This window comes from Aspergillus neoniger (genome assembly GCF_003184625.1).
Source record: "Aspergillus neoniger CBS 115656 unplaced genomic scaffold BO87scaffold_12, whole genome shotgun sequence".
Classification (NCBI taxonomy): domain Eukaryota; kingdom Fungi; phylum Ascomycota; class Eurotiomycetes; order Eurotiales; family Aspergillaceae; genus Aspergillus; species Aspergillus neoniger.
Window position 1 is genome coordinate 659,487 of NW_020291140.1, and position 26,646 is coordinate 686,132.

Here is a 26,646-nt window from a genome sequence, read left to right on the forward strand (position 1 = left end):
TGCTGAAGTGCCATACTGCCAGCTCACACGGCTGATGACCAGATATTTGCTTTCATCCATTCAAGTTTCAACTGGTTCATCCGGTGAGAGCTATGATGAGCGAAGTACGTTACCCAACATCGGGTTGTGGGCTGCAGGGTCGATGGGAGCCAGTCCCATTGATGATCCCAGTGGGAGTAAAGCAGGGCAGGGGGTTGCAGTCTTGTTTAATCCCGCACTGTCGGTCTATACCAGATGACGGCTTCATTTTGTCGTAGGGGTAGTTGTAGGCATCCCGGCTTGTTCGCCAGCTGCAACTGCTGCTGCTGCGACAGCAGCAGAATTACTGGAACCCGCGCTAGCAACGTTGCTCGCATGCGCCAGCAGGAACTTACAACAGGTCAGAGTGTATTTGCATGCACGGGTCCAGGTTTCGTCGTTCTGGTTGAAGCCAAGCTTGATGCTGGCGTCGCCAATCTTGTCGCGCTTGATCTCGTATGGAAGCTTCAATCCGGGCACTGTAGTGTTAGCCTGACCCCGGCGATTTGAGGGCACAGGCGCCGGCGTCTTCTCCACAAATTCACCTAGTTGACGTAAACATTCCAGAAACGCCACCATGCCTGCATCAAACCGGCGGTGAAGCCAAGGTAGATTTAGGGGCAGCTCGCCCGATGAGAACAGGTCGAGGACGGTGATCTTGGGCGGTGCGGATGACATCGCATTTGCTCCACTCAGCGCCGACTGAGCCGGGGACGGTCGAGACTGTTCGATCTTCTCTATTCTAGACATAGATCCCATTGGCTTGATCTGGTACCCTTGAAACTGGAAGCCTAACTTGTCGGCGATGGTTGCTAGGAGGAGCGCTGTCTGACCCCAAGCAGCATTGATCTCGGGCCAGTCCACCGATGGGTTAGCCAATCGACCAAGCCGCAACCCGTTGATCGTTCCAAAGTAGCCATCGTGGCCGATGCAGAAAGCGTCATTGTACACATTGGTCCTTTGTAGTCTTTCAAGCTGGCGAGAGTCATGGTCGTATTTCATGTTTAGCGCATCGCGTTCGTTCTGAAAATCGGAGAGGGTTAAGGCAAATGAATTGCGATCACGCCAGAACTTTTCCTCTTCAAGATCCAATTGACGGGCTTCCTCCTCCAGGCCGGCGATTTCTTCATCCAAAACTGACTTTTCTGCTTCCAACGCAAGGAGTTCTTCAAAGGCGAGCTTCTCCGCATCCAAGGTCTCCTGTAGCGACTTCTGGGCCGCCTCGAGCTCTTCAGCTGTGGGGACAGAGGAGTTTAGGTTTCGCAAGAATGAGATGTATGCATCCCGCTCCTTTGTGGCATCTGCTAGTCGTTGCTGTAAACCGTCCACGAGCATCTCTGTACATTCGGTGCAGATGGGATGGTCAATGTCGGATCGCGCGGAGATTATATCGAACAGCCGACTTGTTCGTTCGACTTGATCTGCGAATGATGCGTCGTCCGATCCGCGATCGTTGGACTGTGTGCTGGCCGGCAGCTTACTGTTCGCGGGATTATCACTGCTAGGACCGGGCATTCCATGTGGCGGCCCAACTTGAGACTCCGTGAGCATCACAAAGGACATGTTACCACTGTCCCCTCGGCCCAGCCTTGGAGGGTTGGTCTGGCTACTGCCTGCCTGGCGGGGAGCTGGAACAGATCTCCGATATACCGGTGATGTAGCATGTTTAGAGGCCCGGTCGTAAAGCTCTCGTCGCTCTTGGGGGTAGGAAGGTCGGGATGATGAATGAGTGCCATGGTCCGGCAGGGATCTACCTGTTGAGCCTGGAGAGTTCGAGACGAGAAATGGTTAATTTCCGGCATTATTCCGTGCAACTAAACAGAGAGAGAGGGAGGAGAGGCCAAAGCTGAGATTAACGTACCGATCAGCAGGTCGAAGGCGGCGGGGTTGAGGGACTCGAGAGAGCCATCCAACTTCAAGGGAGTCCGGCACTTCTGGCAATACATGGCGAAATGATGGAATCAGCCACCCTGGCATTATTATGATCGTGAAGGGGAAATGGTGATTTTGTCTGACGGGAGCCAGGGAGAGATCGAGACGGACGAGAGGGAGCTTTGGGGATGGTCGGCAGGGGATCGCATTTCACGAGACGTCATGCGGCAATCCGTGCGCGGCGCGTGTTTTGGCGTCGTTCTTTCCCCGACCGGCAGTTTCAATGGTTTCTATTCACTCAATGCAGCTCCAGACAATCGGAATACAAAGTCGGTTGGTCTAAGACTCTGGAAGGTATGCATAGTCCGTGTTAATCTCTTTGAGCTAAGCCTGTTCCGAAGCTTTTGAAATGTGTTTATGTTGTTCACTAAACATTGAAATGTGTCTCTCTCTCTGTGCATTCGGGAGTTACTATGTCACTCCCAGTTCCTTTCTCAGTCTGCTCTACCTTGTCTCGTTTCGTCTTTACCTCTATGAATCGGCAGTTCCGCTGCTTTGTCTATTTATACTACCTGTTACTAACTACAAGTGCAAAGAGCTTTCAACAGGCGATGTCACAGCCTTAATCCAAAGACCTTTCGCTCGGTGTTTTCCGCAGAAGCAGCGCTGGAAACCTTCTTCGTCGCTACTCTCCCCCTCCAGCGCACCCAGAATAATTCAGCTACAATTTAACGAGACAATGGAAAGGCCCGCGAAAAGACCACGCTTCTCCATGGGGCCGGAACCCGAGGAAGAGGTGGACGATACGGACATTCACGAAGCACGTGCGCAGAATGATCTCCGTCTGAAGTCGATCTTCGAAGGCATTTTTGAAAAATACGGCAAGGACTTTACGGACGTTGGCGACGAAATTGATTTACAAACCGGAAATATAATCGTGAACAATGGCCACATCCAGGCCATGGAGGGTGAAGATGATACCGGGGAACAGAATGGTTGGCTGTTCGAGACGGACTTGTCTGCACCTCCAAATCCCGATGCGGACAATGTTAAGTTGGGCAGTTCTGCTCATTCTCCTGATGCAGAGGAAATCGGAGGTGATGCTGCAGGAGATGACGGCGGCACGCAATCGCAGCATCCACCGGCGTCGATGCCATCGCAAACAGGGCTGGTCCCGGACCAGCCATGGGACGCCATCATGGGCGAAGCAGCCAATGACGACCCGGACACTAACGACGAGAGGTCTAGTGCGGACTCGCTGCTAGATACTGCATTGTGCGTCCAGAATAACCCGGATGGCTCTCGGGGCCGAAAGGTGACGGCAGATGCCACAGGGAGACCGACCATCAAAAAAGCAAATTCTGCGGCTGAAGCATCCGCCCAATCCAAGGAAGTCAAGTTCAGTGAGGCGGTGGAGGCGATATGGCGCGTTCCTGAAATTAGCGGGGACTTTGCTACGCCTACATGGAACAAGTCACGTCCTGCGTCTTCTTTCAATACAGTGCGGTCTCAGTCTCCACCGGGATCAGGGTCTATCTGGGCACTTCCTTGGTCCTCTCGACGGGGCTCTGGACAAAAACGCGCAACGAAGCCTCAGAAGTCACCGCAGGGGAGGAAGCATCATTCTAGCCCCGTCGTGTGCGACTGGTCCTTTGCAGAGACGCCGGACGGAGACGAATCCGACGATCCGTTGCAGGAAGACTATGAGCCCTCGCCGACGCCCAAACGGGACATGGAGATCCGAGGAAAGCGCTCGGAATCACACACCCCAAGCCGTGCGAAAGACCGATGCGAGTCTTGCCAGCAATACTTTGCTCGATCCGATTACATTTCCCATTTGAAGGGCCTTCTATCGCAGGCCCCCGATGGCCAACATGATCAGGCAGCCATGCGGAAGCATCTGGCCGCCATAACCAACTCTCATGATTCAGAGAAGCGGGCAGCAGCGACCAGCACTTCCGCCCAAAAGAGTGGGGCTTCCTCTGAAAATATAACGAAAGTATCGGCGGAGAACACTCCAGACGATCTTGATACGACGACGCCTACGAAGAAACGTGTTCGGACGTACATTAGTCCAGATGAAGCAAGGTTGATTATTGAGATGAGGCAAGTACAGGGGAGAAAGTGGAACGAGATCGTCGACCGACTTCCACACAAAAACCTGCCCCAACTCCTTAACTGGAATAAAACGCACTGGAGTGAACGCCGAGCGAACCCGCCGCCATTGTCCAGACCGTGGACTAAACAGGAGCGGGAAGAGTTAATCAAAATCAAAGACCAACACAACCTCTCGTGGGCCACCGTCCGTGCAAGACTGTCTGGACGCCCAGTTGCGGAGATCGAATTCGAACTATTGCAGCTCTGGAGTGGCGAGGCCGTTTAATGCCCACGAAGAAAGATAATTGGGCGCGCGCCCGTGTCAGACTGACAAGGACGGGATGAAGCCGATTCGCGGCAACTGAGTCAGAGTTCGACGATTCGATTCAGACGTGCAACCAGTCAGTGGGGACGATCGCCTCAAGCACGACTTCTTGCCAGATTCATGCCACGACCCACTAGGGCAAGTCTGGATGACAGGAGGGCCGTAGACAATCGCGCGGTTCTATCTAGCGCGAATGGGAGCCACCGCCACGGTTCGTCCGGGTAAGGCCGAGGGGATCCCAGCTTGTCAGTTTCAGCGGCAACGAGCATAGTTCTGGCCGCCGCCATGTCCGACACTAGCATCAGCTTCATGCATAGCGGGAATAGCATGTTTGGGCTTTGTCGCCCCTGTCCAGGGGTCTTCCCGGAGGCCCATAGATGATTATTTCTGCCTTGTCTTTCTTTGCCCGTGACGAACCCCATGCTTGTCCGCAATGAATCGTAGCTTCTATTGATCCTCTTCCGTTGCGTTCAAAACATCTTCCAGCTTTGTATCCACGGCGCCACCAACATCTCCGGCTTTGGCCCAGAACCTAGAAAGATGTCTCGAACCCGAATCAGACAGCACTGTCACAATCCTGTGACCGGGTCCCAGCTTCATTGCCGTCTTCACGGCCGCGAAGCCTGTGTGATGGGAGATTTAGCATGAGTAACACGGCAAAGGAATCCTTGGGGGGTACTCACAGTTCACGGCACTGCTACTGCCGATGAATATGCCGTCCTTTTCTACAAGCCACCTAGCCATAGCCAAAGCTTGAGCGTCCGTCACTCTGACTGCGTCATTAACCAGCTCCTTCCCAGCCTCAAAGTTCGCCGTCACACGGTTGATCCCAATTCCTTCAACAATAGTATCGACCTGTCTTCGTCGTCTAGTGCCCTCCCTCTCCTTGTAATCGAACATGACGCCAAAGCGAACTCGATTGTACAGTCCACTTCCCTGAGGATCGGCCAGCACTACATGCAAGTTCGGTATCTTTGGCTTCAGGAAGAGCGCCACGCCAGAGATAGTACCCCCAGTCCCAGCGCCCGCGACGAAAGCATCCAGTTTTCCCTCGCATTGCGCATAGATTTCAGGCCCCGTGCCATTGAAGTGTGCCCGCCAATTGGACTCGTTCTCGAACTGGTCAGCGAAGAAACCCCTTCCGTCCGTGTTCGATGCGGTTTGCGCTTGCGCAAGAGCTCGCGCCCGGTTGACGAAGTTGTCCTTTTCCACAATGGGTGCGGGTGGTACGCGGTCGACGATGGCGCCTAGTTTAAGGAGGAGATTGGACTTTTCAATCGCTTGGTCGGATGGCATACAGCTAAAGCATATCGTTAGTATGAGAGCTTGTAGCGAGGTTGTAGGAAAGTGGGTAGGGCTATGGGAAACGAACATGTGCGCCAGATAGCCTTTCGCACGGGCTAAGGTAGCCAAGGAGATTCCAGTGGAGCCGGAAGTACCCTCGTAGATTGTGTCGCCTGAATGAGGTCTTAGGATACCGTGTTCTTCGGCCTGCGGGGGGTGTAAGAGACAATCCAGAGGGGTAGGGTGGGTTGCGTTACTATTTGAATCATGCTCAGCGCGACGCGATCCTTGGAGCTTTGTCCAGCTCCATTGAGGAACTGCAGCATTGTTAGATATACCCCAATTATTGTTGTTGAAGGTGTAAAAAAATGTGGACGATGTAAGAGTGGAATGACGTACTTCGGCCTTGCCCAAAATCTCGCACCCTGTCGCATCGGACAATGATTTGATTCGAAACAAAGGTGTATTTCCAATGCAGCCCTCAATGCCTTCGACAATGGCGGGAGGGCCTGGTCTCGCGCTCAAGGCATCTTCGGAGGTTGTTGCGGCTGTCTTCGCTTGCGAGCTTGCTTGGTAGTAGTCTTTGACGCGGCTCTCTAATTCCGGGTAGACAAGATCTTTGAATCCCAGCGTGAGAAGAACACCAGCGACAAAGGCAGTGCCAATATACAGATGCGAGCGGTCATCCATGCTTGGAGGGGATCAAGTAAGAGTATCTGCAGTGAAGAGAAGATATCAATTCATATCAATTCATCTACGTCAGAAGCTGGTCGGAGAAGAGACCGGAGAAAAAGCTCGGGCCAACCAGACCAACTCCGGCCAATGGATTTCGTGATTCGTCGCCTGACCTCCTCACTCTCTCGCTCTCTCTTCGTCTTTCACGATCCCTCCTCGGCCTGCGCTTCGCTGCTGCTCGCCGCCAATTCCTCCTCATGGACTCGCCAGTCCTGAATCAGCTGTTCCGGCAGCTGTTTCAACATCCTGCCTGTCGCCAATCATGGAGATCCTCATCTGCCCTGTCGGGGCGCCGACCGGGTTGCGTGCGCCTGTCATCTACCCCATCCCGTCAACAGTCTCGCAACCTCAGTTTCCAAAGTTTTAAGAGACGCCTCTTTGGACATTCGAAACTAGATCCTGGAACACTATGGGCCCCGCGAGATCAGGTCATGCAAAATGTCGATAATTTCGAAGAGCAATTGCAGGCGTATCCGTTGGTGACGGCCAAAGAGCTCCGCCATCATCGTGAGCGGCCGCGACAAGTAAAGATGCTGACGAGAGAATTCATCGATGGTTTGGAGGCCTATCCACTATGTGATTGATGGTCGCTGATGCTAATTATGTTGTCTCGTTCTTTTCTAGACAGTCTATACAATCACAATTACGGCTACTTCTCGAAACACGCCACCATTTTCCGCCCCGGAGAGCCATTTTATTTCAACGAGATCGAGGACGGTCCGGCATTTTATCGCATGCTTGGGCAACGTTACGACGAATTTGAGGATCAGTTAGATGAGACCAATCCAGATGTCGCTCGTCAGCTGTGGCACACGCCAACGGAGCTTTTCCGACCCTATTACGGAGAGACGATTGCACGGTACTTGGTGTCGAATTACAAGTTGACGCTGTACCCCTACCACGACCTGATCATATACGAAATGGGTGCCGGAAATGGAACCATGATGATGAACATATTGGATTACATTCGCGACACAGATTACGAGGTTTATCAGCGGACCAAGTACAAGATCATCGAGATTTCGCCGTCGCTCGCATCGCTTCAGATGCAGAACTTGACCGACTCGCTGGATGCGGCCGGTCATTCAGACCGTGTGGAGATCATCAACCGCTCGATTTTCGACTGGGATACATATGTACATTCGCCGTGCTTCTTCCTGGCGCTGGAGGTGTTCGATAACTTTTCCCATGATCAAATCCGCTACGACCTCAAGACGGAGCTGCCTCAGCAAGGTGGAGTGCTGATTGACGCCAACGGCGAGTTTCTCGAGTACTACAATACGCAGCTGGACCCGATTGCTTCTCGCTTTTTGCGAGTGCGCCAGGCTGCGGCGCGACGGAAGTTTCGCACTCCCTTGACCTCCAAGTACATGAAATTGATGCGCAGTCAGCTGCCGTGGCAGGAGGGCCATCGCTACACCCTGCCGGAGTATATCCCCACCCGGCTTATGCAGTTCTTCGATATCCTGAACACCTATTTCCCGGGCCACCGCCTGATCGCCAGTGACTTTGACACTCTCCCGGATGCCGTGCCGGGAGTGAATGCGCCCGTGGTGCAGACGCGGTACAAGAGACGGACAGTTCCAGTATCGACGCCATTCGTATGCTGCTCCCTTACCTTCTTCTATGTGGTTGGTTGGTTGTTTATTAACTCTACATTAGGTCCACCAAGGATACTTCGATATCTTCTTCCCTACTGACTTCAACACCACCGAAGACATCTACCGTGCTGTCACGGGCAAGCTGACGCAGGTAATGAGCCATGAAGACTTCATGCGCCGGTGGGCGTATATTGAGGACACGGAGACGAAGAACGGAGAGAATCCGCTCTTGACCTGGTATAAGAACGCCAGCATGTTGATCACTGTGTAGAGGCGTCTATATGTACCATAGTATCAAATATCCAAGCAAGCATATCTCTGTATCTGCTCGTGTTTCGTCTCTGCCGTAACTCTGGTGCCTCGGCGCCTGACGGAGCTTCATGGTTGGCGGGCCCTTCATCCGACCCTCAAACCATCTCTTCCATCCATTCCTTCTCCCTTCCCCTCTTTTCCTTCCCATCATTTCATCCATCCAAAGCACCAAGTTGCTAACCCGTGAGGGGAAATCGGCACCAAATCCGGTCAGCTTCCCCTCCCATCCCCGCAGCATCATCCGGATAGAAACCTAATCCATCCTCCCCCGAGATAGGCAGGATAAGACGATCAGGAGCCCTTGATTGGCAGCACCACCGATATCATCCGGCCGTGCAACTTATCTCCTCCCTTGGTTCATCACCATGATAGCCAACCGTGTTGGACTGTCGTGTAGAACACCTGATACCCCATCCGGCTTTAAGTCCGGCGCTGTGGCCTCTTCTTCCACCGTACGACTCTGGAATTTCCAGTAGTTTTAATCACCCATAGTCCTTCTTACCCATTTGCCCAAGACATTCAATATCCGCAAAGCTAGTATATAGAAACAACAATCATGACTATTCCAACCTGGAAATCAACCGTCTACAAGAAGCGCGCAGCTCAGCTGGCCGCCATTCCACCTAGTTGGCGTCTCCCGGAGTCCATCACTGCCGATCCGCCACTCAATGCTCTAAAGGCAATCCGCTCCTGTGACATTCTCACGGAGAAAGAGCTGGAATGGACGGAGATAAATGATAGTACTGTGCTGCTTTCCATGCTGGCGAACCGCGAGATTAGTTCCGTTCAGCTCACGACGGCGTTCTGTAAGCGCGCGGCCATCGCCCAGCAGCTTACCAAGTGCTTGACGGAGATCTTCTTCGACAGGGCGCTGTCACGAGCTAAGGAGCTCGATGATATCTTGGAGAATACGGGGAAGGTGACGGGTCCGTTGCATGGGCTGCCGGTTTCGATTAAGGATCGGTTCGATGTCGAGGGGTTTGATACTACTGTTGGTTTGTGTCCATTCCCTAGAACTACTACTGCCTGGAAGACGAATGGTGACTAACTAACTACTTGTATGTAGGCTGGGTTGGACTAGTTGGTAAACCCGCGCAAAGCCACAGCAGTATTGCCTTGTCGTTGGAGTCAATGGGAGCAGTGTTGTACGTGAAGACGAATGTGCCACAGTCTCTGATGGTAAGCAATCACCCCGACTTACTACCTTGCCCATGATGGCAGACGCTGATTGAGCCAGATGTCTGATTCCTACAACCATGTATTCGGACAATCCATCAACGCCTTCAACAACCAACTCATCTCCGGAGGAAGCTCCGGCGGCGAAGGCGCCCTCATTGGCACGGGTGGCAGTGTCGTTGGTATCGGAACTGATATCGGGGGCTCAATTCGCGTCCCAGCCAATCTGCAGGGTTTATACTCCATCTGTCCTACTACAGGTCGAGTACCATGGAACTGCTCATTGTATGGCTCCATCGCCACATACCATGACTCTATAACAACGGCTAACCATCCCCAGCATGCACCAGCACTACCTCGTTCCTCCAGTCGCGGGGCCCATGGCCCGCAGTCTATCCAGCATCGAGCATTTCATGCAATCCCTCCTCGACTCTAATCCTTGGAACATCGATCCAGGCTGCATCCCAATCCCATGGAGAAAGGAACTTGCTGCGAAACCCACAGGTAAACTACGGCTGGGAATAGTCTACGACGACGGCGTAGTCAAGCCGCAGCCCCCAATCGCCAGGGCAATGCGCGAAGTTGCAGAGAAACTCAAAGAGGCTGGTCATGAAGGTGTGTACACAGTTCACAATCCCCCCTCCTTATCCTCAACTTCCACTAACCAAACCAGTCTTCGAATGGGACACCTCCCTCCACGTCACAGGTCAAAACCTGTGGACGAAAGCCATCCTCGCCGACGGAGGCCAACACTGTCGCTACCTATGCGACATTGTCGGGGAGCCACTAATCGAAGGAATGGTCGTAGGGACAGAGAAAGATGAACTGACCATCTCAGAACGCGAAGAGGTTAGTCCCATACCCCCCAGCCCATCTTTCTATCCCATAGCCATACCATACTAACTTACACAAATGAACAGCTCGAAGAAACCAAATGGGCCTATCAAACCACCTTCCTCCAACAATGGACAACAAGCAACATCGACGCCCTCCTGATGCCCGTCACACCCTGGGTCGGCTACCGGCCGAAATCCTGGGTCGTCAGTTCCCAGTGGCTTGGCTACACAGCTCTTTGGAACTTGCTTAACTATGCGGCTGTTACTGTTCCGGTGGCTAAAGTGGATGGTGCGCTTGATCAGCCCGATCAGGAGTGGTTGGAGCATGTGCCTAGGAATGACTCGGATCGATTTAATTGGGAACAGTGTATGCATACATACTCTCCTTCTCTCGTCCCGTTCTGGTTTGTTCTTATTGTAGAGACTATTTGCTGACGCTGTCTAGATGACCCTGAACTCGTCAAAGACATGCCCATCACGGTACAAATTGTTGGAGGCCGGTTTGGTGAAGAAAAGGCCGTTTCGGTGGCTAAGGTGTTGGATGAGGTTTTGCGGTAGTGGTTATAGATACTACGTACTGGGTATTTGCTATACATTGAACGTATATACTATGTATAGTCTCAGACATGTGATGTACAGACAATTTGAAGTGCATTCTGGTGTAGTCCCGCACATCACCTACAATTTCGCCTCTCTTCCACTACTAGAATCATCCCCCTTGCCCTTCCCCTGCCACGCAAACCCAATCTCCTTGCCAATGCCCGGTTCAACAATGACATTGACAACAGTCACGCACTCACTCTCGAACCCTTCCCTCGTCGCCCTCTCCAAATCCTCCTCCGTCCTAACAAAAAACCCCTTCCCACCACACATCGTCGCCAACATCTCATACCTTGTTTCGTAGAGGAGACTCGTCGAGCGCAGGCCCTTCTTCGTCCCTCCAGCACCACCACCAGTCTCAGAAGCCTTCGTATCATTCCCCACCGTCTGACCCTGCAATACCCTCCACTCATCCTCACTCACCGAATCGCCATGATAAATACCCGAGTTATTAACCACGTAGATAAGTGCCGGGATGCGGTACCGCGCTAGGGTTTCGATTTCCATAGCGCTGAAGCCGAAGGCGCTGTCACCTTCGAAGGCTACAATTTTCTTTTGCTTGGTGGAGGTGGTGGATGGGAGGGCGTTGTATGCTTCATGCGCTGCGACGATGTACCCCATCCCGACGCCCATTGAGGCGTAGGTGCCTGCGTCGAGGCGTTGGCGGGGGTTGTTGAGCGGGAAGATGGAGCGGGAGATGTCCATTGTGTTGGCGCCTTCGGAGACGTAGATGATGTTGCCTTGTTCGAAGGGGGAGAGGGTGTTGAGGGTCGATTTGATGATGTGGTAGGCGCGCTGGTAGGTGAGGGGGGTGTTTGGTGGTGTAGGACGGAGGGCGGCGGTTTGGGCTTTGAGTTCGTTGCGGTTCGCAGAGGTGGTTAGGATAGATGTGAAGGTTTCGTTGGGTTTATTAGACGATGATGGTGAGGGAGTAGGGGAGTATTTCCAGTTAGAGAGCGAGGAGAGGAGTTGGTCTACGACCAGTCCGATGTCTCCTAGAATTCCTAGCTCGGCTGTTCCGGCGTTGCGGCCGATTTCTTCGGCGCATATGTCCACCTGGATGATCTTCGCTTTCGGATTCCATTTGGGTGCTTCGCCGTAGTGGAGGATCCAGTTGAGACGGGCACCGAGAATCAGGACAACGTCGGCGTGCTTTAGGGCTGCGCTGCGCGCGCTGGATGCGTTCAAGGGGTGCGAGTCCGGCACGACGCCCTTGCCCATTGGTGTCGGTAGGAATGGGATCTGGGTCTGATCCACGAGCTGGTTAATTCCGAGCTCTGCGCGCGCGTATGCGGCGCCTTTGCCTATCACTAGGAGTGGGGAGCGAGCAGTGCGGAGCAATTGCGCTGCCTTGAGGATCAGGGCTGGGTCGCCGCTCGCCTTTGGCGGCGAGGGGACGAGCAGGGTCTCGGGCTGCGGGAGACGGTATCCAGGGGAGGATTTGCCTTGGATGATGTCGGCGGGGAGGTCGACGAAGGTCGGGCCTGGACGGCCGTACCAGCATGTGCGATAGGCATTCTTGACGGCGCCGGGGATGAAGTCGAGGGAGGAAGCGCGGACAGCGAGCTTGGTGTGGGGGGTGAGCAAGGAGATGGCGTCCAATTCCTGGAAAGCACCTTTGGTGACACCAGTGGTCTCAGCAGAGCCGGCGATTACTAGCAATGGGAAGTTGTTTGCGGAGGAGTTCCCGATCTGGTGACAATCGATAGTATGGAGTTAGCACGATGGCCAAGAGCTGGCTAGCGGTGGAGAGAATGCTGGAGTAAGCTTACCCCGGCCAGCGCGTGGAGAACTCCCGGCCCTCCGACAACTAGACAGACGCCCGGTCGGCCTGTCATGTATCCGTAGACACTGGCAGCATAGCTGCAGGCCTGTTCGTTGCGAAAGGCCACGAATCGAATGCCCAGGTTGATGGCCTCTTCGGCGATCTCGACCACAGGGATGCCGACAATGCCGAAGATGACGGTTACGCCTAGATCGCGCAGCGATCGGGCGATCAGTTGAGCGCCGGTGACCACGGCCATAGTATACAGTGGAATTTTCTCCTTGCAAGGAGAATTGTGAGAGCAGTGCTGCTTCAGCGAGAAGTCGAGAGGAGTTCGAGTTGAAGGAGGAGCAGGAGAAGAGCCGAGGCAAACAATGGCGGATGACGCAAAGGGGGGAGTGGCCCCAGGCAGCCACATGAATAGTATACAATAAAGGGATGGAAAACTGTAGATAAATGATTACAACCATTTGATTAGAGCAGAATATCTACAGAAAATTCGCATTCTCATTTACACTGCATATCTCAATGAGCTTCGTTCATTACGGCATCCCTCCGTGGGCGCCAGTCCGCAGAGAATCATTCATATATGGTATCCATATCCAAAACATCACCTTCCATCCAGCTAGACAACATCTCTCAGCAAACCAGGCTGAGCACGACCACTATATGCCCTTTTGCTATGCTTAAAACTCAAACTCCCGCCGGAACACATTGACATCCATGCCCGCCACCACCTGATCAGCCAGATCGCGTCGTCCCATCTGGCTAAAGACTCGCCGCAGCGTGTCGTACAGGTTGGTGCTCTGGTTCTGGCTAACATGGATCATGCGATCCAGCTGCTCGTCGTCAATGCCACCCTCGCCACCGACAATCTCACGCGCCCGCTCTCGACCTTCCTGCTCAACCACCCGGTGCATCGACAGTGCTCCCAGCAGGTGTTGAGCAGCTTCTGGGTAGCAGCCGATGTTGATGCACGACACACCCAGGTTGTACCGCGCCCGAACGAAGTTAGGGTTGATGTTCAACGCTTGCTCGTAGGCCTCAATCGCCTCCTCGGAGCGACCCGAGTTGGCGAGCGTAGCACCCAGACGGTTCCACAACAAGTGGAGCTGCTCCTGTTGGTTCGAGGTTCCAGATTCGGTGGATGCCAATGCAGCAGAGAAGCAATCAACCGCCTTGTCGTACTCCTCCGCGCAGTAGAAGAGAACTCCCAGACCGACCTGGACGTCCGGGTCCATTTGCTCGCCCGAAGGCGACAGCTGAGCAGCCTGGATGAAGAGGTCGGTGACACGGTCGTGCAGGAGCTGGCGATCCGTAAAGCCCAGGTCGGCATCCGATGAAACTTCATTGGGGTTGATAATCTGGGGGTACTTGACGGACAGCCAGCGCTCCAGAGTGCGGTACGATGTCGAGTCATAGCCCTCATTGGTGTAGGAAACAGCCAGTCCCATGAGCGCATCCAAGTTGTTAGCATCGATCTTCAGTGCCTGCTCCAGCGCCCTGATGGCCGGAAGTTCCTTCTCATTCTGCGCCTGGGCCGATCCCAGCATGGTCCAGGCCTGGACATGTTGAGGGTCTTTCTGGACTGCCGCCTCGAAAGCTAAAGCAGCCAAAGAGAGATTTCCGCCCTCACGCATGATCTTCACTCCCTCTTCGAAAGGATTGTTCACGCTCCGGAACACGTTATCTTCTTCGAACATATAATCGCCTAGTTGGGGGTTCCGGAAGCGTGTGTTAAGCGTATCAAATCCGTCCCATTCGCCCATCTCACCCATGTGCAGGTTGTCGTCAATGTTAAAGTCGGTCTCACCCTCGGCCAGTTTCCTGTTGGTTGCGGTCTCAGCCTGGACCCGTTGCCACACGCTTTCAAAGGCACTATCGCCTGATTCTTGGGGGACTGACCTGTCCAGATCATTCAGCTCTGCCTCCACAGCTGCGTTGGCCTCATCGTCCAATTTCTGAGTATCCGCCGTCTCCATCTCCGCAAACTGTGCCTCCCAGTTCTCGTCGTCCAGCTCCACCATCCGTCCCTTGCCCTTATCCTGTGTAGTCGCCTCCGCTGGCTGCTGCTGCATCGCCATAGGGTTAAAAGTCTGCGGCATCATGCCCATTCCACCCATGCCCATATACCCGCCCATACCCATGGGCCGCTGGTAACCTGTCATCATCGGCGACGGGGCAGACGCCACAGGGTTAGCCGTCTGCGGCATGCCAGCCCGACTCTGCTGCTGGAACCGGGCAAATTCCGCGGGCGTAAATCCCGACGCATTGTTCATCATGGGACCTTGCGGCCCGGCAAATGCAGCCTCCATACGGGCATGCTCGCCCGCATCGAACTCGGCAGCCCAGCCGGGGGAGCCCGTCCGGGGAGGTGTGGTCTGGAACTGGTCTAGCTCACGTCGCAGCTGCTCCATGGCGAATGGTTGCGGGGGAGCACCGGGGATTTGGCCGGGTTGTTGGGCGAATTCGTCCATCATCTGAATAGGATTATCAATCAGGCATTAGTACTGGATATAAATGTATGGTTTCAGATAGATAAGGTTTCACTTCGTACCTGATCTTGTCCTCCCATCATACCCCGGGACCGCATGCCTTCTTGCATGCCTCCTGGGCCCCGCCCCACGAGGCGATCTCTCTGTAGGGACTTATCATCTTGGACGTGCTTGGTGAACTGAGTCAACGGATTGCCTGCCGTCGAGCACTCGGCGCCACCAAGGAAGGACATGTTGTGTGTGTAGTAACGATCGTAGTGGTCTGGGTCTCAGTTATATCATGAATAATGCAGGGGTAGATGCGGAGAGGTTGAGTATTTGGTAGAGCTGATTATAAAGCAGATGTAAATGCGAGTTGTCCGAGGAAGAATAGCTCGAGCGCCGAACGTGGGGTTTCGGAGAGAGGCGCTACTGCCGATCGGAAAGATACCGAGGCTCCCCGACAGTCACGTGGACTGTCACTATCATGCTACGGAGTATACTAGTCCATCGATACAGAATCCCCGAGATAGTCCCGTCAGTCGAATGCAATTTCGTTAATATACAGACCTACAGTATGTAGGATATATCGTTCAATTAAAGTACATGAGACCTCTCCTCCTTTGACATGTTTACACAGAATAATACTGATGCCAACCGCTCAAACTATCATGACTGCTCCGCGGGAGCAGACTTGTCGCTACCAACCACGGTCCGGCTCGTGGCCTTGCTGTAATCCAGACGCAGTCTGCGTCCGTACGGCAGCTTGTTCTCAAGGATGGCCATGGCCGCCTTGGCACTAGAAGTGCTGACGAACTCGGCGTGAGCGAAACCGCGAGCCTGTCCAGTGCGACGATCAACCGCCACGCGAATATCAACGACATTCTGAACGTCCTTGAACAGCTCGTTGAGGTCCCGGTCCGTCATCTCAAAAGGCAAGTTACCAATGTACAGCGTGCGGGTAGGGGCGTTCAATTGCCGGCGGTGGTAGACATTGTTCTGGGCGAATTGCACAGTCACGCGGCGGCCCTCGAACAGACGCAAGTTCAAGGCATCCACTGCGCGCTGGGCGGCGTCGATAGAGTCGAATTGGACATAGCCGTATCTATACCCGCGTAGTGGTTAGCTCTATACTGTCCTGCCACAGAAGGAATAAACTCCTTCAAACTAACTTACCCTTTGCTAATGCCCCGGTTATCAAGAACGAGAACCACCTTCTCAACAACACCATACTTCTCCATCGCCTTCTTCAGATCCTCACGAGTCACATCATAGAAGATATTGCCAATGAAAACCGTCTCCTTGGGGGTCGGCGGCTCCTGGAGTCTTCGCCTCCGCGCTTCCGTCTGCTTCTCAGCGTCAGATGCTTCCTGCTCCTGCTCCTGCTCCTGCGGCTTCTCCTGCTGAACCGGCCTCTGGCTACCAGCCTTCAGTTCTGTCTGAATAAACCGAATCGAGGGCTCTTCGCGCGACTGTTCCACCTCCTCGGTCTTCTCGCGCTGCTCGCTCTCCTCAACGGGTTTGCGCTCATTGTTCACATCGGTACTATTCCAACGACTTTGCAAAGTAGGCTGCGAAATCCGAACAGGGACTGCCAGGCGAGATTGGAGGGAAGGAAGTGCTCTGGTTGAGCGTAACGGCGCTGGGGCTGTGGAAGACAGCAGCCGGCAAGCTGCTCGGAAACAATGCCTGTGTCCGAATCTGAGGGTCAGAAATGTACACAGATATCAAAACATCGTCTCGAAGACATGCAGTACCATCAACTTACATTTTCTCTGTAGGCCAAGGATGAAAAGAGAAATGAATTATTTCTTTCTGGCCTCGTTGGGATTCTTGGGGAATTGCACTGCTGCTGTCTGCTGCTGCGGCTTGATTGGAAAATCTGGTTCGTCCGATCCGAGGCCGGTTATCACGTGATTTTACCTGTGCTGGGAGTTTTGACTAGTAGTCTGAATATTGCTTGGATTGTGTTTTTATGCTATGAGCAAAGTCTTAATGTAGAGATTTCTGGTAGCTTCATCATTGTTGAAACTAGTACTTGATGTAGTGGCGGTGCTGTAGTTCTTTAGATGTTGATGCTCGGAGATTACATATATATATCGGCACTACCGGTACATACACTACTACTCTAGTAGTTAAAGAGAAGCCTTAGAAATTGTACGTACTGAATGCGCACCACTTAGTAGCACATGGAAGGAGATTAATTCGAGAAACTGAACGTAACGGCATTCCATATTTGCACCCGATTAGGAGTCACTTAATTTACATCTTTGCTTTCTTTGAAGCCTCCATTCATTAGTACCAGAGTTCATATCCATCCAGACACCAAACCCACAATGTATACCAATAGAATGATATGAACATGCCTCTTGTTGTGAGGGGAGATAATCCAACCAAAAAGGAACCATATGGACAGAGGAATCGTACAGCACTTAGCCATCACATTAACTTTTGACATTCATTCTTTATATACTGCGTTGCCGGACTGAAGCTGAGAGACAATCAGGTTCCCGGTCCTGTATTACTTGGATGTTGGAGTGGGTTGGCGGCAAAGGCTGCCGCCGCAAGTGGACTGCTATTGCCATAGCCACTGCTGTCCGGAGAGAAAAGATTAGGGGGACCGCGGGGCATCGAGCGAAGTCGATCAGCTCCGCCACTCTGCACGGCGGACAGCTGTACGGGTGACAGAGGACTTTGGCTTTGCTGCTGCTGCTGCTGCTGCTGCTGCTGCTGCTGCTGTTGTTGCACCTCGGCCGAGGGCCACCATTGTGATGACGCATCTAGCGTCGAATTCTGAATATAGGTATCCCAGGCATCCTGTGTTACTTTAGTTAGAGATAGCTCACAAGATTACACCATACAGAAACACGTACCCAATCCAGATTGAGCTGCATATCAGGTAGCTGCCCAAACATTGCGTTGAATGGCGAAGGCGCTCCTGGCATGTCGACTGTCGTTCCTAGTGCACCCTGCGCTGGCAAGGGCGCATCTGTCATCTTGTACGTAGGATCGTTGAGGACTTGGTGGCCGGGATTTACAGGGCTCATTCCGCTGCTGAGGAGACCCAGGGTCATCGCCGCACTTTGTTTCTCATCCTGCGGCTCAAACGTCGGCGCAGGAGCAGTACTTTCAGGATATCCAAGGTTCAGTTTTGAGAGCATCACCCCAAGGGCGGTGCCTGCTTTCCAAGCGTCTATCGTCTCGTCCTGAAGTTCCTCCCATATTCCCTTGGATCGCCGCAGGGCGGCTATTAATTCCTCTCGTCGCTCTCTACCCCAAGCATATGAGTCACTGGATACTCTGCCTGCTGCCTGAAGTCTTTGTCCATGATACATATCGATGCAAATAATTGTCGCTGCCAGGAGATAGTCGGTCGAGCCGAGAGAGGTAACCCGGTTGTGTCTACTTCGTAGTCGCCCCATGGGTTGAGTTTCAGTGTGGAGCAACGATTGATACCGCAGCAATTCCATAGCGGAATCTATGCATGTTCTTCTTGAGTATGTGAAGCGAGGGTTCTCGTGCGCTCGAACTAGGTATTTTCGATGGAGGACGCATTGCGCTTTGTGGTACACACTTGCAATCTGCAAATAGTCAGGACAAGCCAAACACAAACATCGCGGATAGGAGTTACCGTAAAGCGAGAAAGAATGAGAGTGGGTGACTCCCGTGGAGAGTCTTCAATCGGACGAACAAGTAGGTGCTCAGGTATCAAGTCTCTAGCTCGCCGAAGCTGCGCATCAACCTCCATAACAGTGTCGTAAGAAACTGGACTTTGAAGGGGGGCTGTTGTTTCGAGGACACGGCCAAAGACAAATGTCAAGCGTGACTTGGCAATAAGATACGAGATTGGTGTAGGCTCATTCGGGGGTCGAGACGGAGGGAGCTCCTTGCATTTCTCATCGAAATCGTCATCATACAAATTTCGGGGGAGTTCCGTGTCTGTGTCAGACGTGCGAATCATGTTTGGAAGACCAATTTGAGAGGAGCATAGTAGATCTGCCTGCCGTACGAAGGACCACACTCGGCGGCGCATTTCACCCTGGAAGGGGGTGATGTTGGGAAACATCTTCGAATCGCGATGGTATCCCATCCTCATGGCCAGCCTCGTAATCACACCCACCAGCACCCAAACTGATACGTCCGCTTCCCGTGTCTGGCAGAGGTCTCCATGAAGATGGAATATCAAGCTTTCAATCAGATTTGGATATGATTTGGTAAAGTCAGCCAAAGTAAGGCACTGCGCAACAAGATTCCTAAACGTGCCAGCCATGTCTAACGATTTACCCCGGAACTCCGGTGGCTCGTCTCCATCACGATGGTATGATAACATGGCCAGCCGCATCATGGCGAAGAGCATAGCGATCCAAACGGTGCACGTCTGCGAAGGATCCTCCCAGTGACGGTTGTACTAGGCCAATGTTAATGAACTGCCTCCCCTCCGTTAGGGGGAACAATTTTGACTTACCTGGGCTTGGAAGGTTGGGCCGTGGAGAATATCTATTGCTACGTCAGCTCTAACAGTACTTTGTGTAGGTGGACGTAATCTCTGACTCACGAGTCGAAGGGTCGTAACAGCTGAAATATCGTTCAATCAACATGTCCGTTGTATACTTTGAAGGAAAAGAAGACATGATTTCTGCTCGGCTAAGCGGCTTTGTAGCTCCAAACAGTAATGCAGAGCCTGAAACATCGGTAGGCAACTTCGTTGCCTCCAATTTCTGGGCTTGTTCCTCGTACTGTTTTTTGTGCGTCTGGAAGAAATTGCGGACTTCCGTGATCTAGAAAGTACCATTAGCATAACGATCGAAGCTGGTTGAGAATAAGATAGGTGTACATCATGCATTACAGTAGCCCAATGGGCTTCGCTGAAATACCATGACTTGTTATTGTCGACCTTCATTATGCCAAACGATTTGGTGACCTGCTCAGTGTCACTCTCCTCCGGAGCATTGGGTGCGTCGTCCTCTATGTCTACATCCCCGGTATGTGGTACAGAGCCAGTGCTACTGCTATTGCCAGATATCGCAGCAAGGGCTGCAGCTGGACCGCCGGCCTGTGAACCATTTGTCATGAGGGACAGAACAAGATTCTCAAGCCGGTCGATGCGATTCTGCATGTCGTCTGGCGAACTTGAAGCAGACAGCTGAGGTGGATTCTTCTTTCGTACGTTTGCCTGAGCATATGAACATGATGTGGCATCGCCTCGTTTGATACAGTTCTCACAAGGTTGTGCACGGTTACATTTCAACCTGTTTAGAAATGGTGAGCCATGTACGGCGCACTAAAAGTGAGCAGAGGCACTTACTTTCGTTGCCGGCAAGGCGCACAGGAAAGTGGCACCCGGTTTCTCTTCCTAGTAATTTTATGAAGACCTTCCGGCGAGAATGCGCTAGCGCTCGATGAGGTTGTAGATGGAGGAGTGGGAGACATTTTGTTGTAAAGACGTTTGCTGGAACGGTTTCTGAACCAGAAAGCAAAGTTGTATGATAATCCGGACACCCTCAGGACACCCTTGATCTTATCAGACTTCTCCAGAGCTGATACTGTGATACGCCAGACCGAAGCAGACAAACGGGTAGACAATCGTATAGTGGGACGCGGTGCGCGACCTCCACAACTGGAGATTCTTCCAAGTGTCCGTCAGATGTTGTGATTGGAAAAATGGCGGTGTCGCAGTACGAACCCAAGCCACGCTCCGACGGTCGGGTTGGGCGCAGATAGGAGAGCGTGATGTAACGAAGCGCCGTGTGAGATATCGACGGGGCGCAACTGCTGGTACGGGGGTGTGTTTGCGGTTTCACTCAGCGCAGTGTGAGACGGCGCGCGAGTCGAAAGTTCTGCTCAGAGACAGAAGTCAGGGCCAATTTCGCGCGATGTGGCTAGATCCCTCGCTCTTCTGCAGCTGCTGAAAGAGGCGGTTGGCGGAGGGCGAGGTGCGCTGAGCACCAAGGAGGGGCGCGATAATGTGGATTTGGGGGTGCTTTGCGGTCCGTCCGGTAGTCCGCAAGCAGAACTGGCAGCTTGTAGTCAAGGTCGCGATCACCTCAGTGCTGTCCAGAGCAACTAGGCGCACAGGGAAGCAGCTGTGGGAAACTCAAAGAAAGACCCGGGAAAGGCCGAGTCGAATGATGGAAAGGTTAAAGGATGGTGGGATGGATGGAACCCCAGAGGACCGACGGCGAGTGTCTAGAGGCACGTTTCGGTGCTTAGTGTTTAAGTTGGTTATCTCCGTTATCGCCTTCTGCCTTTTTCCTGAGGCGGTCAATATGGTCCTCAGGCAACAGCTGACGTAAGGCGGGATGGGAACATCAATTTCCTTTTTCGAATTCAAGAAGTAGAGAGAGGAATCAAGTACGGCTTACTGTCCTCTCACTTGGATTCCAACAGCATAGAGACAGAAGCAGAATTTGCAGTGGACACGGTTATGTAAGACGGCTATTCAGACCTCACACTATACTGCTAAAGGATTTGCGTCATAAGTACCTTTGATCTATAAGATGGCACTGGCCCCGTTTGTCTCGCCATGGGAGTAGCCGGACCCGGGCTGTGATGGTCTTCCTTGAGACGCCGTCTCCATCCTTAGGCTGAAAATGAGCTGCTCATTTGCCCGCTTGGTCCGATAGTTGGACAACTAACTAATTAACTAAATTACAGGGTGCATATCTAGTTGTCTCGTATGATCGTTGGTTGGTATCAATCATACACAACTTGTGATACTGGGAGTAGAAAGGAATGACCAACGAACCTGGATGCGCAGTGACACCAAGACGTTCGTTGACATGAAGTCTTATTTCTCCAAGGAAGAGCCAGTCGGATCGAGCTTGAGCGAAAGAGTGCTGACGCAGTATTGATCCGTGAGCTCATTCGCTTCCACTAAGAATATTTTCCACCCCGAAGGCAGCGGCAGCAGCAGCTGTCAATCTACTAGTGAGGAACATACTTTGCTCTTGTACTCACTTCGATGAGTCCAGAAAGCTTCTGGCCGGATTGCGGACCCATCCAAGTGGATCCTCTTCATTCTGCTTCGTCAAATCACCCTATCGAAGCCATGGGAGAAAAACAAAGTCAAAGATGAGCTGATTTCCGCTTTCTGGCAGGCTGACCATGGCTACATAGATACCCCGTATATACTGGTTCTTACCGTTATCAATGCCCCTCATTTGCTCCCAGCCTAGACTATATCCCCATCATTTCTCCCCTATCCAACACCATGTGAAACCCCGGTCTCAGACCCAAATGATTGGGCGGCAGTCTTTGTTCCACCATGTGTGCAGCCTTCCGGTCTCCCCCCTAAACGTCATTTCTTGATCAGGGATTCCCTTCCTGGACGATTGAATACAGTAAGATGGATTGATCTATCAGCTGCGGTCGCATAAGTACACCAGGCCCACCAGCCATTCACCGTGTTTTACTTCATTGCCAACTCAAGGCTGCATGGCCATCCTTGCCGCGCTGCCTCGTCCTGTGAGTGAATGAGCAGCAGGCTGTGCCCCCAGCAACCTGATGTGGGGTGTGTTAGCAGCACCTACTAATTTACAAGCGCTCATCCCGACTCCCCAAAACCTTCGTTCTGCCTTCATCCTCCCTGCAGCCTCATAGCCTGTCTATCTAGGTTGTGAGCTGTTGTGAAAGATAATTTATTCGGCGAGAAAAGCATTCTGCCATGTCGTCGGGAGGTCAGCGGGGTCGTGGTAGAGGAGATCGGGGCAAAGGCGGAGACCGTGGTCAGGGAGACCGTGGTCGGGGCCGCGGCGGTGCTCCCAGAGGTGGAGGTGCAGGCCGAGGCTCGACCACTGAGCTCCCTATCCGTCCCGGTCCCAGTGATGGCGGTTTTAGAGGTCGGGGAGGAAGAGGTGATGGTGGTGGTGGTGGGAGGGGATTTGATGGGGGCCGTGGACGTGGTTCGGATAATAGGGGACGGGGAAGAGGGTTTGATGGGGGCCGTGGTGGTGGACGTGGTGGCCGCGGAGGTCGGGGAGGAGGGCGCGGCGGTTCTGATCAAGGCCCGTCGGTGTACTCGTGAGTAGCGTCCCCACGCGTTTGGCTGCATTGCACGCCAATCTAACTCAATGGCTACCTTAGTCCGGGTGGACCGGTCCCTACCCCCAGTCCCCAGGTCGAGAAAACGGAAAACGCTATCGGAGCAGCGGTGCTTGCGAAGAAGCAGAAGAAAACTGCGGAGTGGCCGCTGCGGCCTGGTTTTGGCACCCAGGGACGGCCTGTCACGCTGTACGCAAACTATTTTGAGCTAAAGTCGGTGGGGAAGCAGCTATACCGCTACCACATCGATATCTCAGGCGACGCAGCTGGTAGGAAGCCTACCGGCAAGAAAGCCCGTCACATCGTGCGATTGTTTCTCGAAGAACATTTGGCTCAGTTCCGTAACAGTGTTGTTACCGACTATGTATCCACGCTTATTGCAAACCAGAAGATCCTGATCGAACAGGAGGCCGCCGAATATGATGTTCGCTACCGGGATGAATATGAGGACGAGTACCCCGAGGATGCTAAGGTCTACCGGGTGAGGTGCCAATACACAGGCACCCTCAACCCATCAGACCTCCTGAACTATCTCACATCTTCAGATGCTGCTGCCATGTTTGCATCCAAGGCCGACGTTATACAGGCCATGAACATCATCCTGGGCTTTCAACCCAAGAGTGATCCGACCATCGCTTCTGTCGGTGCCAATAAGCACTATGCTATCTGTGGAGGTCGTGAGGAGAAATATTCTCTCGGTGACGGGCTGGAGGCACTCCGGGGCTTCTTTGTCAGTGTTCGTGCTGCAACTTCGCGTCTTCTGGTGAACGTACAGGTCAAGTACGTTGCCTGCTACCAAGAAGGCCCGCTGGCGCACATCTTCGGGTTGTATGAGCCATTCCGCCCTCGCGAGCTCAACAACTTGCGTCGGTTCATTCGCACCTTGAGGGTTCAGGTGACTCACATCAAGAAAACCAACAAGAAAGGTCAAGCTATTCCACGGTTCAAGCGCATTGCTGGTGTTGCAATTCCGAGAGACGGTGCCTCGCAGCCAATGCCTCCCAAAGTGCCAAGACTTGGTGCAGGTCCTAAAGAGGTGGAATTCTTCCTTGACGCTCCAGGTCAACAGCCGTCGGCATCACAGCAGACTTCTCGCTCGAAGAAAGGAAAGAAGCCCGTTAAAGCGGGACCTCAGCCGGCTGGCAAGTATATCAGTGTTGCAGACTTCTTCCTCCAAAGTCAGTGTTCCCCCCAGCCTATCCTGATGTTGCGTCATTTAACATTGTCATCTGCAGATTACAATATCCAATGCGACCCAAAGATGCCCGTTGTGAACGTTGGGACGAGGGAGAACCCCAGCTATCTGCCCGTCGAAGTGTGTGAGGTCGTGCCTGGTCAGCAGGCTAACACCAAGCTTACACCTAACCAAACGCGGAACATGCTAAACTTTGCTGTGCGAGGCCCACCGCAAAATGCTCAATCAATTGTGGCGCAAGGGACAGAGGTGTTGGGTCTGGGAGCGTCACCAAATCCCACCCTCGTGAGTATCTCTCCAAAGTTGTTGTGAGTGCTTTGTTTAACGTCTGTGTTCAGGTGGACTTCGGCATCCAGAATGATCCTCGGCTAATAACCGTACCTGGACGAGTACTACCGGCGCCTAGCGTTCTGTACAGGGACGAGAGCAGGCCGAGTCAAAAGCAAATAAAGCCCTTCTCAGGAAGTTGGAACATGAGATCGATTCGGTTTTCAACGTCTACGAAGCTGCCTTCTTGGACTTGGCTTGCCTTGGACTACGAAGGCGCGAGATATCCGGCCATCAGGCCCGAAGACTTGAGCGCCAACCTCAAAGGCTTTACGGACAAGTTGAACGAGATTGGCGTGAATGCCAGCCCACCAAAGACTGGACAAACTCTACTTTTGACGAGAAGGGGATATGATGAGGAGATTAGAGAGTATAATACAAAGGCCATCGACAGAGCCGTTGCCGAGCTCATTGAGAAGCACAAGCCCATGCTCATACTGACGGTCCTTCCGAGCAACGACGCTGATATCTATAATATTGTCAAGAGGGCCTGCGATTTGACGCACGGCGTCCGCAATGTCAACGTCGTTGCCGACAAATTCAGAAAGCCTAACAATGATCAGTACTGGGCAAACGTCGGGCTCAAGTTCAACCTCAAGCTGGGAGGAAACAACCAGCTGATTGATCCAAAAGAGCTAGGCCTCATTGGACAAAACAAGACTATGCTCGTCGGGGTGGACGTCACTCACCCGTCCCCTGGGTCTTCCTCCGCAGCCCCTAGTGTTGCTGGGATGGTTGCCTCTATCGATTCGACTCTCGGCCAATGGCCAGCGGAACTCCGGATTCAAAAGCCCCGAGAAGAGATGGTCGCCGAGCTCGATACTATGCTGAAGGCCCACCTTCGGCGCTGGGTTCGTAACCGGAAGACCTACCCGGAGAACATCATCGTTTACCGCGACGGAGTCTCCGAAGGCCAGTACGAGCTCGTGGTGCAGCGCGAACTCCCTCTTCTCAAAGAAGCATGCAAGGAAGTATATCCCGCCACCGACACCTCCAAGGGCCTCCCACGCATCTCGATCGTGGTTGTAGGTAAACGCCACCACACACGCTTCTACCCAACCAAGCTGGAGGACGCCGACAAATTCGGCAACCCGGAAAACGGCACCGTCGTCGACCGCGGCGTCACCGAAGCCCGCAACTGGGAGTTCTACCTGCAGGCTCACACTGCTTTGAAGGGTACCGCTCGCCCAGCCCACTACTTTACCGTCTGGGACGAGGTCTTCTGCCGAGAGAAGGCCATGCCCCCATACGAAAACGCCGCAGACATCCTAGAAGGCCTCACCCACCGACTCTGCTACCTCTTCGGCAGAGCCACCAAGGCCGTTAGCATCTGCCCGCCCGCCTACTACGCCGACCTGGTTTGCACCAGAGCTCGTTGCTACCTTAGCAAAGTCTTCGACGAAACCCCGACCGGAAGTGTCATCACGGGCACTGACCCTGGCTCTTCTGCTCGGGAGTTCCTGAACGTCAAGATCCATCCGAATGTTAGCGACACTATGTTCTACATCTAGGATTGTGAAAGAAGATGTTCGGATGGACATTGCTTATGAGAACTACTACTTATGATATTTGGATAGTTGCTGATTCGAGATAAACCATGCCTCTTTGCCACGTGGATGATTGATGATGATGATTTGGTTTGTTTTATCTTGAGTTACTACTATCTGATGTTTTGAGTGAACCACCCCCCAGATTTTTTTTTTTTTTTTTTTTTTGACCCACAAAAAAAAAACCTTTTTAAATAAACTCCCTTTTTGGGGGGTTTTTTTGTTTTTTTACTTTACTTTTTTTGAGGATGCATGTAGTACATATCATATGTGACGGTTGTATGTACCTAGAATGAGCCAAATACGAGATACATGGTCACATATTATGATAGAACTACACTTGATTGAAGGATATATTGTTTGGTATTCCACATCGTATTAGTATTTTCATTAGGGTGAAATACGATGCTTTTTATCACTGAATCTGCCAATCGATCATGAG

General features: G+C 52.8%; 7 protein-coding genes across 7 annotated transcripts; 3 read left to right on the top strand and 4 right to left on the bottom strand.

Moving 5' to 3' along the window:
- Positions 1 to 243: 243 nt before the first annotated feature.
- On the bottom strand, positions 244 to 1,964 carry BO87DRAFT_424998 (beclin 1; the record flags this gene model as incomplete). The annotated part of the gene is made up of 2 exons (XM_025627272.1): positions 244 to 1,772; positions 1,880 to 1,964. 2 exons carry the CDS (start codon positions 1,962 to 1,964, stop codon positions 244 to 246), a joined length of 1,614 nt encoding a protein of 537 aa, XP_025480995.1.
- Positions 1,965 to 2,164: 200 nt separating this feature from the next.
- BO87DRAFT_31631 (Myb-like DNA-binding domain protein) lies at positions 2,165 to 4,340 on the top strand. The gene is made up of 2 exons (XM_025619728.1): positions 2,165 to 2,244; positions 2,487 to 4,340. The coding sequence occupies exon 2, from the start codon at positions 2,630 to 2,632 to the stop codon at positions 4,271 to 4,273; it is 1,644 nt and encodes a 547-aa protein (XP_025480996.1). The 5' UTR covers positions 2,165 to 2,244; positions 2,487 to 2,629; the 3' UTR covers positions 4,274 to 4,340.
- Positions 4,341 to 4,759: 419 nt separating this feature from the next.
- BO87DRAFT_385771 (putative cysteine synthase) lies at positions 4,760 to 6,286 on the bottom strand (the record flags this gene model as incomplete). The annotated part of the gene is made up of 4 exons (XM_025624738.1): positions 4,760 to 4,935; positions 4,996 to 5,803; positions 5,854 to 5,913; positions 5,996 to 6,286. 4 exons carry the CDS (start codon positions 6,284 to 6,286, stop codon positions 4,760 to 4,762), a joined length of 1,335 nt encoding a protein of 444 aa, XP_025480997.1.
- A 575-nt stretch (positions 6,287 to 6,861) lies between these two features.
- On the top strand, positions 6,862 to 10,814 carry BO87DRAFT_396118 (putative acetamidase; the record flags this gene model as incomplete). Its single annotated transcript, XM_025625228.1, has 10 exons — positions 6,862 to 6,886; positions 6,956 to 7,932; positions 7,994 to 8,083; positions 8,783 to 9,239; positions 9,311 to 9,423; positions 9,482 to 9,653; positions 9,790 to 10,035; positions 10,094 to 10,269; positions 10,341 to 10,623; positions 10,702 to 10,814. 10 exons carry the CDS (start codon positions 6,862 to 6,864, stop codon positions 10,812 to 10,814), a joined length of 2,652 nt encoding a protein of 883 aa, XP_025480998.1.
- A 39-nt stretch (positions 10,815 to 10,853) lies between these two features.
- On the bottom strand, positions 10,854 to 15,471 carry BO87DRAFT_406017 (uncharacterized protein). Its single transcript, XM_025625971.1, has 4 exons — positions 15,179 to 15,471; positions 13,398 to 15,101; positions 12,629 to 12,901; positions 10,854 to 12,548 (listed from the first exon to the last, which is right to left on the bottom strand). The coding sequence occupies exons 1-4, from the start codon at positions 15,347 to 15,349 to the stop codon at positions 10,935 to 10,937; spliced, it is 3,762 nt and encodes a 1,253-aa protein (XP_025480999.1). The 5' UTR covers positions 15,350 to 15,471; the 3' UTR covers positions 10,854 to 10,934.
- A 293-nt stretch (positions 15,472 to 15,764) lies between these two features.
- On the bottom strand, positions 15,765 to 20,211 carry BO87DRAFT_305783 (C6 transcription factor; the record flags this gene model as incomplete). Its single annotated transcript, XM_025619336.1, has 8 exons — positions 15,765 to 16,200; positions 16,272 to 16,743; positions 17,621 to 17,912; positions 17,969 to 18,676; positions 18,727 to 19,503; positions 19,561 to 19,592; positions 19,651 to 19,873; positions 19,930 to 20,211. 8 exons carry the CDS (start codon positions 20,209 to 20,211, stop codon positions 15,765 to 15,767), a joined length of 3,222 nt encoding a protein of 1,073 aa, XP_025481000.1.
- Positions 20,212 to 22,634: 2,423 nt separating this feature from the next.
- On the top strand, positions 22,635 to 26,372 carry BO87DRAFT_332604 (putative RNA interference and gene silencing protein (Qde2)). Its single transcript, XM_025620374.1, has 5 exons — positions 22,635 to 22,948; positions 23,024 to 23,114; positions 23,178 to 24,313; positions 24,371 to 24,615; positions 24,669 to 26,372. The coding sequence occupies exons 1-5, from the start codon at positions 22,759 to 22,761 to the stop codon at positions 26,166 to 26,168; spliced, it is 3,162 nt and encodes a 1,053-aa protein (XP_025481001.1). The 5' UTR covers positions 22,635 to 22,758; the 3' UTR covers positions 26,169 to 26,372.
- Positions 26,373 to 26,646: the final 274 nt, after the last annotated feature.

Excerpts from the sequence above, each read along its gene's own strand:
- BO87DRAFT_31631 (XM_025619728.1), top strand. The coding sequence starts at position 2,630 with ATGGAAAGGCCCGCGAAAAGACCACGCTTCTCCATGGGGCCGGAACCC.
- BO87DRAFT_406017 (XM_025625971.1), bottom strand. The coding sequence starts at position 15,349 with ATGTCCTTCCTTGGTGGCGCCGAGTGCTCGACGGCAGGCAATCCGTTG. Across the intron at positions 12,902-13,397 it reads TGTACGACACGCTGCGGCGA|GAGAAAATTCCACTGTATAC; the intron begins GTCTTTAGCCAG and ends TCTCCTTGCAAG. Across the intron at positions 12,549-12,628 it reads TTCTCCACGCGCTGGCCGGG|ATCGGGAACTCCTCCGCAAA; the intron begins GTAAGCTTACTC and ends GATTGTCACCAG.
- BO87DRAFT_332604 (XM_025620374.1), top strand. The coding sequence starts at position 22,759 with ATGTCGTCGGGAGGTCAGCGGGGTCGTGGTAGAGGAGATCGGGGCAAA. Across the intron at positions 24,314-24,370 it reads TGCAGACTTCTTCCTCCAAA|ATTACAATATCCAATGCGAC; the intron begins GTCAGTGTTCCC and ends TGTCATCTGCAG. Across the intron at positions 24,616-24,668 it reads CGTCACCAAATCCCACCCTC|GTGGACTTCGGCATCCAGAA; the intron begins GTGAGTATCTCT and ends GTCTGTGTTCAG.